This window comes from Amphiura filiformis, chromosome 18 (assembly GCF_039555335.1).
Source record: "Amphiura filiformis chromosome 18, Afil_fr2py, whole genome shotgun sequence".
Classification (NCBI taxonomy): Eukaryota; Metazoa; Echinodermata; class Ophiuroidea; order Amphilepidida; family Amphiuridae; genus Amphiura; species Amphiura filiformis.
The window spans coordinates 2749067-2761764 of record NC_092645.1 but is presented as its reverse complement, the minus strand read 5'-3'; the positions used below and the strand labels follow the sequence as shown (position 1 = coordinate 2761764).

The 12698-nt window shown below is 36.1% G+C and overlaps 2 protein-coding genes across 2 annotated transcripts in view; both read left to right on the top strand.

The window, feature by feature from the left end:
* LOC140139750 (CUB and sushi domain-containing protein 3-like) overlaps window positions 1-4513 on the top strand; it is a 59170-nt gene extending 54657 nt beyond the window's left edge. The window contains exons 17-19 of the mRNA XM_072161457.1: window positions 948-1136; window positions 2747-2939; window positions 4416-4513. Of these exons, the coding sequence (XP_072017558.1) occupies window positions 948-1136; window positions 2747-2907 (350 nt within the window). The 3' untranslated portion in view covers window positions 2908-2939; window positions 4416-4513. The remainder of the gene's footprint in view (window positions 1-947; window positions 1137-2746; window positions 2940-4415) is intronic.
* On the top strand, window positions 2994-12311 carry LOC140139561 (coagulation factor XIII B chain-like). Its single transcript, XM_072161268.1, has 6 exons — window positions 2994-3066; window positions 4416-4604; window positions 5242-5430; window positions 7102-7290; window positions 8228-8348; window positions 10825-12311. Exons 1-6 carry the CDS (start codon window positions 2994-2996, stop codon window positions 10994-10996), a joined length of 933 nt encoding a protein of 310 aa, XP_072017369.1. The 3' UTR covers window positions 10997-12311.
* Window positions 12312-12698: the final 387 nt, after the last annotated feature.

Genomic DNA, 12698 nt, shown 5'->3' with positions numbered 1-12698 from the left:
AACTTGATGTAACGATACATAGAGTAGTACAAATCAATTGCCACAATTGAGCTCAAGATGATATACTCTCCTTATGGGTCACTTATTAGACAAAATGCGTTAGCAAACGTTAGTCTTTTTGCAATCCCAGAACTCCGAGGTCAACGTTTATACAGGGGTAAAATTTCAAATTGCTCAAATTCATAAGAATTTATGAAATGTATAGTTTATCCTATCTACGACTTGAAGACCTGAGCACAAGAAGACCGTAAGTCCACTTGGCCCCTCAACATGTATACACTAAAGTTGCGTATAGTTTCGTATAGTTTGGTATGTTTTATACATGCTCAGGGCCAAAACAAATCTTTCACAACCTTTCATGATGTTTTCACCCTGGAACATGTATTAAACATTATAAAACGCTAAGAAACTATATGTAACTTGCGTCTTCTTGCGCTCCGGTCTTCACTTATTGTTCCGGTGTTATGAGCAAAAGGATCAAGGTAATAGCAATCAAGAAAGAGAATAGTTTGCAATATCTAGGACATTTTGTTACCATGGTTACCTAGGAAACACAACAAATAGGACTGGTTGGTTACTATGTTACCTAGGTATCAAAATATCTCAGGTATTGCTACCTAGATAACATAGTATACCTCATTGAAATTGTTATAACAAGGCGACCATGACAGCATCGAAAATAGTATTGTTTCAAAACAAATCAGTCACGAGTTACTTAGCAAATTTTACAAATGCACGTAATGACTCTCATCTTTTAAAAAAAGAGAACGAGCTAAAACACAAAAATTCCTCATTTTTGTAGATAAATGCTTAGTAAAGGCAAAGCTCTTTAAATTAATTTTATACCCATTACCGCTTGATTGGCGCCTGAAATAAAGTAAGGGGGTGTTTTGCAACTTGCAAAAGATCAAATTAAAGAATGCTGTTTTGATTTTTTTTTCTTACAGGATGTCTTCCGTTCCCTGTACCTGCAAATGCCGTAATTGATTTAGTTAAGGGCATATATGCTTTTGGTGATGTTATTACTGTGTATTGTCGGCACGGATTCGCCCTTACTGGAGACGAGAGACTGATTTGTTCCAACACCGGTGTATGGCATGGTGATATTCCGAGATGTTCAGCTGAAAATCAAAGAGGTATTCATTACCTTGCACAAGCATCACTCAATATTGTACAAATTGTATAAAAATGGTTAATGCTCATCAGGTTCTTATGCTGCCTTAAAAATACTGCATTGCATCCACTACCAATGTATGCAATGGTCAGACAAATCATTACACATATACCAACTAATCAGGTAGCTTAAGTGTGGCAGCCCTAATCAAAATCAATAATTACTTATTTTTCATCCCCGTTTTCATCACCAATGATGAATCTTTCCTTACACGTCTTTTCGTTAATAATTATATAACCCAGCAAACACGAAACACTTTGTAGAAATTGTTTAACTGTCGGGTTATACAAACGATACAAAACGTTTTCATAACATTCATTATGTTATCTAAGGGTTCACAAAATATTTAGCCAAAAATATCTCATTGTTGTTTTATGATTTTGTGTGTGGGGGGTGTAGGGGTGGGTGTGTTTGCTGGGCTAAAATCAAACAATTTGTAAGATCATCTGTGTAATAAAATTCCCTTAACATACAATTAGGAATTCAACCGAGTCATATCTTTCGTTTCAACAACCAAATGTGATGTTATACATGTATAATGAATGAAAACAGCGCGTTCTCGGTGGATGCTTATAAATTATTTACGGCCTCTGCACTTTTCCATTTTTTTACACCAGCCTCCTTTTCCAAAGGGCGGTATTATTAATTTAGGTTTTGCGAGAATATACTATACTAAACTGGGCTCAAAAAGAAACTTATAATTTTTCACAAGGTCATATCTGAAAACCCTGTCCATAAAAATTAACCAAAATTGCACACAGGATTACTTCAGTAACCAAACAGTTATCCAACTGACACAACAGCAAAATGCACTGACATGGAACAGCTTCCTGGACCACATTCACAGCCTAATAATTGGCACCCAACACAAGAAATCTGTGAGGAAGTGGAATAGTGTGAAACAAGAACTGTTTCTTGAAGAAAGTGTGTGAAAAGCAGAAGCAGCCCGCTCCACACTATTCCACTTACTCTTTGGAAATTATCACCTGTATAAGGATCTTGTACGTATTCTCACAGATTTCTTTTGCTGGGTGCCAATTATTCGCCTGTGAATGTGGTACAAGAAGCTGTCCCGTGTCAGTGCATTTTGCTGTTGTGTGAGTTGGACAACGGCTTGGCTACTGACATGTGTTTAGAGTAGAGTATGTAAGTAATCCTGTGTGTAATTTTGGTTCATTTCTATGGCCAGGATTTTAAGATATTACCTTGTGAAAAATTATAAGTTTCTTTTTGAGCCCAGTTTATGTAATAAATTATATAAAATGTGATCAAAGGTACAACAATTTTCAAGAATTTATTTATTGTTTTATTCACGGTGATTCTTTTGTAAGTACTGTAGTCCTGAAATCATCGCTTTAGGTTATGAGCGTGGGTTATTCTTTCTTCCTTTTTTCTTTAGTTCTTTTTCCATTTTATTAATAAACAATAAACGTGATAGTCGATAATCGATGATATGGTATTATCTGGTAATGTTCTATGCGTGGCATACGTGCGTCATGGCTGGCCTCAGAATCTAACTTATCTTTACGCATAGGAAAATTTACTTATCAATTTATTATATTTTTCTTAAAGGATGCCTTGCTTTTCCTGAACCTGAAAATGCCGTAATTGATTTAGTTAAAGACTTATACGCTTTTGGTGATGTCATTAATGTGTATTGTCGACAAGGATTCGCCCTTACTGGAGACGAGAGAGAGACTGATTTGTTCCAATACCGGTGTATGGCATGGTGAAATTCCGAGATGCTCGGCTAAAAATCAAGGAGGTATTCAAATTAATTTGCAAATCCTTCATTTAACATTGTACAAACAGTATCACGATGGTTGATACTCATCGGGTTTTGATGTTGCCTCATAAATGCTACATTGCATCCACTACCAATCAATGCAATTGTTAGACAAATTATTTCATATAAACTAATCAGGTAGCTTCGGTATGGCCGTCTTCACCGAAATTAATAATTATTTGTTTTAACATAGTTTGCATCAGTAATCAAGGCTTATTTTTCATCACCAATGATGAAGATGTTCTTGCGTTTCTATCGTTAATAATTACCTCATCAGAAATATGTATCCATTAATGAGGCAACTCATCGACCGTGTCACATAGTGACGTATTTGCAAAGTGCGAATTTCGAGAAAAAAGACTTTGAAACTTTGCCAACTGTATTGTTTCTGTACTCTTAAAACATAGTTTTAAGAAACTTTTCCAATCTAAAGAGGACTATAAAGTTAATATAAATGCTATCTTAGTCACACACGCTCCACTTTGTTCGTGTATGTGAAACGGCAATAATTGCACATAATGTAGTAAGATACGAAAGTACAAATATGACCTAAAATACGTCATTATGTGAAACTGCGAATGGAAAGATACGACACTATAAAAGAACACACAAGGCTGGGAGCAAATACGTCGACTGAAACTGATTATTTGACATAAAACACATACGACCATATTTATTAATCAATTATCTCATTAATTAGGCAACAGCCATAGCCAAGAGTTGGTAATTTTGAAGAATGTTGTCTACCTACAATTACTTTAATGATATTAAATGTGATCAAAAGAACAACAATTATCAAGGATTGAATTTTCTTTATTAAAGATGGTTCTGTATCAAGTACTGTAATTATTGCTTTAGCTTTTAAAGTCACTCTCTCACTCTCTCTCTCTGTTTTTCTCTCGTTCTTACTTTCTTTCTAAGTAACAGTCGATGATCGACGATTATCTGGTAATGTCTTAAGCGCGGCATACTGGCGCCGTGACCTTATAATCTAACTTACCATGCTCACCCTTTGCGCATATTGGTGCATAATTAAGAACTTAAAGGAGTGTTTCGTGATCCTAGTATCCTCTTTTTATGACATTTTTCAGTACATATCCACGAAAAAAGCCTATTCCCGAAATTTCAGTTGATTCCGATTTTGCGTTTGCGAGTTATGCATGATTATGTGTATTACACTGCTCCATAGACAATGCGTTGTAATCACCAGAACGAAATTCAAATTTCACGATATCTTTGCAAAACGAATTAATCTGCAAGAAATATTTTGTACATAAACATTATGTAGCCAGAGGTTTCCAGTGATATAAAAATCTCAACTTTTTTGAGAAAAGTGGGGGATGAGGCTGTGGATCACGAAATGCCCTTTAAGGAGCCGTTAAAAATAATTTATTTGCCTATTATTTTTTTATATTTTTGTGAATTTTACTCCATTATTGTTGTTTTTTCTTAAAGTATGCCTTCCTTTTCCTGTACCTGAAAATGCCTCAATTGATTTAGTTAAAGACTCATATGCTTTTGGCGATGTTATTAATGTGTATTGCCGGAAAGGATTCGCCCTTACTGGAGACGAGAGACTGATTTGTACAAATTCCGGTGTATGGCATGGTGAAATTCCGAGATGTTCAGCAGAAAATCAAGGAGGTATTAGAATTAACATGCATACCTACCCTCAATATTTAACAAACTGTATCAAAGTGGTTGGTATTCATCAGGTTTGATCTTGCCTTAAAATACTTCATGGCATCCACTACCAATCAATGCAGACTTTTGAGCAGGTTATTAATCTTGAGGTTTTTACATATCTTAAATATAGAGATATTTTGCTCCACAACGCCGTTTTCCCCAATGAAATCGGAATATTGTCTGAAAGTTTCAGACAGGAATATAACCGGCGTTGTGGAGCAAAATATCTCTGTATTTTTAAGATGTGTAAAAACCTCAAAATTGATAACCTGCCCACATATTATCTGCACTATATTAAATGTGAATAAAAGAACAGCAATGATCAATAATTGAATTATTATATTAAAGGTGATTCTGTGGCTACTACTGCAATCATTGCATTTGTTCTTACTTTCCTCCTTTCACAATAAACATCATAGTCGATGGTCCATGATACTGTATATGGTAATGTTCTACGCGCGATATACGTGCGCCACAGAATCTAGCTCGCCGTTGCGCATATTGGTGCATAATTAAGATCTTAAAGAAACTTAAGAATCAATATGGGTTTAATTATTTATATTATTGTGAATTTACTTCATTTTTTTTCTTAAAGGATGTCTTCCTTTCCCTGTACCTGAAAATGCCGTAGTTGATTTAGTTAAAGACTTATACGCTTTTGGTGATGTAATTAATGTGTATTGTCGGCAAGGATTCGCCCTTACTGGAGACGAGAGACTAGTTTGTTCCAACAGCGGTGTATGGCATGGTGAAATTCCGAGATGTTCAGCTGAAAATCAAGGAGGTAATCAAATTCTCGCTATTCACAATAAGGGCGCCGCCAGCGGTTTGCGATGTAATGTAATGTATCATGGGAAAAGGTCGACATCCAAGTCCGCGCAATACGAATATTACCATGCTATTACATAGGAACACGTGACAATATTTTTGTAGTTTGTCAAAATAAAGGTGTTACACGCTATCGATACTCAATAATACTTAATGTGATTTGAAATGTGCACAATTAATTTTTTCTCTATCGATTTGCGTGTAATACTGTTATATTGACAAACTAAAAAATATTGGCACGGGTTCCTATGTAATAGCATGGTAATATTCGTATTGCGCGGACTTGATGTCGACCTTTTCCCGTGATACATCACGATTACATCGCAAACCGCTGGCGGCGCCCTTATTGTGAATAGCGAGAATTAATTAATTAAATTTGTCAGTACACTTCCTGTTTTGCTTTTAGTAGCAAGCCAGCACTCTTCTTGTAGAGACGCTATATTATTATTGGCTCTGTAGTTTTGATACTTCGCTTGCTACCCTGGTTTAATTATTTGGTATGATTTGATTAATAATTTGTATGCTTGTTACCCACTTGTAACTAGATTAAATTCTTTGCTGTGTATAATATCAGTTTATCTGCTCGAAATGTCGGCTGTATTTTTGTTAACCTTGTCTACATGTACTATGTAGACTGTGTACATTCTGGTTTACATACTGCATCTTGTCTTTGCCTTTGTTCCCCACACCAAGTTGGTATACCTGGCTCGAATCTGTCTATTTTCATATATTCTAGGTATCCTCTTGTATCATCCTTTGATCCTTGGTGTGTTTTGTAGCTCGTCCGTTGGAGGTACCATTACCTACTTTGCATTACATATAAACCAAATAATCTGTAGCTTGGGTATGGCCCTCTTAACCGAAATCAATGATTATTTTGATATAGTTTGTACCAAGTTTAATTTCTTCATCACCAATAATGAAGACGTCCTTACACTTTTATTCGTTAATAATTATCTAATCAGAAATATGTGTCTATTTATTCTGGTTTTGCGCGAATATATTATCTGCACTGTATTAATCATAGTTACTTGAATCATTATTTATTATATTAAAGGTGATTCTGTGGCAAGTACTGTAATCAGCAGTGGCAATTTTCCTATGGTATTTTCTAAATTTTGCAATCGATTGCCCCCCCCGTGCCCCTATGGCGCTTCGCCGTTGGGGACGAAATCAAAAATCGAACGGCGGTTGACCGCCGTTTCCGTCCGGTTCCGTCCGGTTGCTATTATTACAATGGTAACCGGACGGAACCGGAAGGAACCGGCGATCAACCGCAGGTCGAGTTTTGATTCCATTCCTTGGTAATCATTGAATTTGCTTTTTGATGGTGGAATGATTGTTTATTCTTTTTTTCTTTCGTTCTTTCTTCCTTCCTGTCACAATAAACGTGATAGTCGATGATACGGTATCTAGCATGTCTAGTAACGCTGTACGCGCGGCATATGTGCGCCATGGCCACATAATCTAACTCGACGTTGCGCATAATTGGTGCATACTAGTAATTTTAATTACTAGTATGCACCAATTAAACGATCTTAAGGAAACTTTAAAAATCAAATTGCCTATCTTTTTATTGTGAATTGTACTCATATTTTCTTGTTTTTTTTAAAAATTTTTATTGAAGGATGTTTCCCTTTTCCTGAACCTGAAAATGCTGTGATTGATTTAGTTAAGGACTTGTACGATGTTGGCGATGTTATTAATGTCTATTGCCGGAAAGGATTCACCCTTACTGGAGACGAGAGACTAATTTGCTCCAATACTGGTATATGGCATGGTGAAATTCCGAGATGTTCTCCTGAAATTCAAGGAGGTATTCAAATTAACTTGCAAGGCCTACACTAAAAGACTATACAAACAATATCAGAATAATTGGTTCTCATCAGGTTATGCTGCCTTTCAAAACATATTGCATTGCATTCACTACCAATCAATACAATTGTGAATTGTCATGGTAGACCGGCGGCTCCCATCGGGTGTCATGCTTAAAAGCATGATACCCAACAGTGGGTTTGATTGCTGAGGTGGGAAATCATATCCATAAATTATTTTTAACCTTGTACATTGTATTTGCTTGAAGTGTGCACGCGACAGAGGCGTAGCAAGAGCTTCGGGGGCCTATGGACAAAGAGCAGTGCGAGGCCCGTTAACATCTCCTTTATCAGTCCTATCCATAACCCACTTTCATTTTAGATTTTGCTCGGGGCCCCTGAACCATCGGGCCCATCGACTTCGTCCACCCTGTCCACCCGCTTGCTACGCCCCTGGCACGCGATCAATTGGATTAAAACAATGAACTTCTTCACCCCTCGAAATAACTAGGTAAACTTTGTCAATCTAATGCAATGTGTACTTGTGTGTAGCTGGGATAAAAAGCCGACCATGATATGAAAATGTTGACCTTTCGTATGGAAGTCTTGGAAGATATACATGAGGTTTCCCAAAATACTTAAATTGTTAAGTCTTTTGTGAAACATTGTGTATATCTTCAAAACCAACGTACATATCATAAGATTTATACAGTTTACTTCGAGGACTCTTCTCTTAAATGTCAAACAAATCTAATTTTCAGTAATTTGCCATAAAATTTATATTAAATCGCAAATTAGAAGGACATTCCTCGTATTCAGAATGCAATTTTGTGTGTCTGATGTGCTCCCAGGTCCCGCAAAAATATTGTAAAAAGCTGGGCAACCAAGCCCTTCACAGAACAACAATTATTAAGAATTTAATAATATGTTTTATTCAAGATGATTCTATGGCAAGGCAGGCACTATCCAGGCACGCAAGTACTGCAATCATCGCTTCAGTTGTAGTTGGCGGAGTAATAATCATTGTTATCATAGTCTTGATTGTGCTGCGATGTAAAAGGTATGGAATGTTTTACAAAAGTCCAAGTTGTATTTCAACTCGCAACCTCAGCGGCCATGCTCTACATGGTTTTAATTTACCAGGCATGCCAACCAGGAGCATTTTTATGCTAGAAATCAATGTTGTGTTGCCGTGACCTTAAAACTCCAAAAATTCTAGTCGCGTTTTGTTATTTTGTTTTCAATTTTTAGCCCAATAACATTAATATGTTTTATTGAAAAAGAAATATCTTTAAACATGAATTGCCATTTCAGCACAGAGTTATTTCAATAATGGGAAAACACAATATCAGTTTTCGTAAACGTGAAAAATGGCAAACCTGTGAGATTTCAAAATTTCTAATTAAAAAAATTGAACATCCGACCGACGTACCCTTCAAATTTATCTCCTAAACGGGTAAGACACTTGTGCAAAACTTTGGCCAGAAGTTTGGAGGATCTACCATGTATACTCTGTGTTTTTCCCTAAAAATATTTATATCAGGTACAAAACTTATGGTGCATGTGAAAGATTAATAATTAAGCACGATCAAAAATTGTATTTTTAATGTTACGTTTTGGGTCACGTTTTCACGCTAATTTTTAGGAGACGTGATTACGAGCATTTTACGAGAGTCGATATATATATAATTTTGCTTAGGCGTGTCAAAACCACAAAGAAATAATTATGCTCTTTTATTTGTTTATTAATTTGTTTATTAATTGAGCGCAATTTAGGCCTCGTTGAACCGTATCAACGCAGACACGATCGAAAACTTCTATTTTCATTTGATATTTTGGTTATGGTACGCTACGTACGTGATAACAAAACAATCACTAACAATAACCCAGAATTATTTTTCCTTTTCACACAGAGAGATTTTGTCTAATCCTGAATTCACAAATTGTCCCACTTTTTTTTAACGAAAAAGACTTTCAAGAATATCTATGTACACCAAATGTATTTATAGATTACATGTTTCCTGTCAAAATATTGGTTAGTCACTTAACAATGAAACATTGTTTCATCCACATACTATGAATGGCCAAGTGGACCAAAAAACGTGTAAGATTATACATGTAACCTTACACGTGTAAGATAGCATCTTACACGTGTAAGATTGCATCTTATGCGTGTAAGATCGCATCTTATACGTCTTAAAATCTAGCGAGATGCTTAAATTGACGAATCATATATAAATAACCCATATTTAAACCCCAAACAACCTATCAACTATACGCGTATTCATCTTCGACCAATGAAATCTCGCCATAGCATATCTTATACGCGTAAGAATTGCCTATAAAGATGGACGGTATTCCGATTTGACTGGTACGACGAGTGTCGAATAATATCAGCCTCGATATCGATCTGCACCGCGGTAGTTTTCGCAAACGTGATAATTTTACCATCACCTCTTTAAATTTAATTGTTATGAGTATTAATTTCCAGATAAGTAGCAAAAAGTGAGATAAATCGAAATGTGACCATGACGGACCAACGGTCGGAACAATTCCTGGAAGAGATTCATCATAAAATACAGGACATTGTAGCATTCAAACAAATTAAGAAAATACCTCGTTTACTTTTTTGGTGACGAGCTCTCCTTATCCTCGGTACGCCGCAAATAATATCACGTATCGTCCATCACTAAAATCCAAATCTTACACGTATAAGAAGTCGTGGGTGTTACAAATCACAAAACGTCTTTACATATTATTGGTAGAAGTTTGTTACGCGTAAGATGATTGGTTGTTTGTGATTTATTACTCTGTGATTCGTTAATTTAAAAATCCCGCTTCATTCTTACACGTATAAGATACACGTGTAATCTTACACGTTTATCTTACGCGTTTTTTGGACCACTTGGCCATTCATAACCTACTGCATGCGCGTCGTTTGAAATCTAAGCCTCGTAATATTATTATACGGATCATTCTTCTTCTTCTTCCTTCTTCCTTATAAGTGCCTCCCTCATATCTATGAGTATTGTCGCACTGCGTACAGACAAGCTGTACTTATTTTTTACTCTGGAACCTAGAGTAGATGAGTGTATTTTGAAGTACAGTCAACATGGCCAGGATGATCCCCTGCTCTTTTCGAATAGCCTGTGACGTTCTTTAACGTGCACACTACATTAATGTGAGAAAATATGCATGTACACGGGACCGACAGCTTAAAGTGCCCTCCGAAGCACTAAGCAAGTAGAGTGAAGTGTCTTGCTCAAGGACACAAAGAGCCGGACCTGGGATTCGAACCCTTGACCCTTGGGTTCACAGTCCTATTCCTTAACCGCTAGCCGTAAAGTCTTTTCCGATTTCATATCGGACGACCTACATGCTGCTACATGTCGGATTTTCCAGATAATCATAATAGTCTTTTCTGGGTATAACATTTTTAAAAATATTTTGATAACGTTTAAATAAATATTTGCTAGGTGAAGATTAATATCTCATGGAACTTATCTGCTAAATTTGTGTTTTTTGTTATATTTCAGGAAAGATAGACGAGAACAACCTGAACAACTACCTAGCTCGTACTTAACTTACCTCCCAAGCGAGAGTGATACAGTGGAGCATCAGCAAACGGATAACACAAATATTATTCCACTTGACAACTTTGAAAACAGATCATATGAGAGTAGTCCGAAGGGTCCGAAGGGTTATTAGGTCAAAAACACAATAAATTTAATAGTTGTAAACCATAATCCTTACCCTAACCTAAAATCCCTAAAATTCACCCTAAACCCTAACCTATGTAACACCCTAACCAAACCCTAACCTATATCCTAAGCCATATTCGTAACACTAACCATAACCCCAAAAATGACCCTGACTCCAATCCTAACTCTGACCATGGCCCTAGCCTACCCCTATCCCTATCCCTAACCCTAACCCCAATGCTAACACTAATCGTAACCTTATCCTTCACCCTAATCCTAATCTAAAATGCCCTAAACCCTAACTTTAACCCTTTTCGGACGGACGAATACATTTCATAGTCTCGACCCCTGAAGTCAAAAGCCGTGGGCCCCAGGCCCAACTGTAAATATATTTCATAATCAAGAGCGTCCTCAAGGTTCTTGGTACAATGATTTTAAAGATCATGGGCTACTAACTACTGAATCATCAGGGCTCATGCTTGGTACAATGATGACGAAATGCCCCTAGATGTGGCCTATGGTAGTCACAATTCAAGAGATCTAATTTCATAGGCAGCTGGAAACAAAGGAGGGACGGGGTTTTCACGGGCATATATGTTCGTTTTTGCTCAAACATAGCTGAGCCTATCTTTGCCGATAAGTGCTCTTATGACTGTAAATAAATATTCTGGTCGGTTTACAATAGCCATCCTTTGGCAATTCCAAAATTTCAAGGTCAAAGTTTATACATACCGGGTCAATACCAATTTTTTTTTACTTTAATATCAGAATATCCAGAAGCATTATGTTTCAGTGTTAAAAAACACTACATCCATAGTTTGTGGTGTTATTTTATGTTGATGACATTTTATTTTTTATAAAAATTATATTACGTATAGCTTGATTACTTGATAACGACAACCCCCTCCTGAATTATGGTATTGGAAGTTTCGATTTAAACCGGTTCAATTTTTATTGATCGATTTGACCTCAATTTCTTGTTCTTACATGATTTGTTGAAGGCAGCCTGAAAATGCGCTTGGAAAACATTGCGTTTTTACTTATCAGAATATCCAATTCTTCTAAAAACATGAGGTTTCAGTAGTTAAAAAACACTACATCCATAGATTGTGGTGGTATTTTATGGTGATGAAATTATATTTTTTATAAAAATTATATTACGTATAGCTTAATTTCTTGATAACAACGAATCCCTCCTGAGTGCTTGATTCTAGTACGTAAACTTTGTGAAGTAAGTAACATTGCGTATGGTATCGTAGTGTGCGTTTTAAACTGGTTCAATTCTTATTTTAGAGATCGTAGTGTGCGTTTGAAACTGGTTCAATTCTTATTTTAGAGATCGTAGTGTGTGTTTTAAACTGGTTCAATTCTTATTTTAGAGATCGTAGTGTGCGTTTTAAACTGGTTCAATTCTTATTTTAAAGATCGTAGTGTGTGTTTTAAACTGGTTCAATTCTTATTTTAGAGATCGTAGTGTGTGTGTTTTAAACTGGTTCAATTCTTATTTTAGAGATCGTAGTGTGTGTTTAAACTGGTTCAATTCTTATTTTAGAGATCGTAGTGTGTGTTTTAAACTGGTTCAATTCTTATTTTAGAGATCGTAGTGTGTGTTTTAAACTGGTTTAATTCTTATTTTAGAGATCGTAGTGTGTGTTTTCAACTGGTTCAATTCTTATTTTAGAGATCGTAGTGTGTGTTTTAAACTGGTT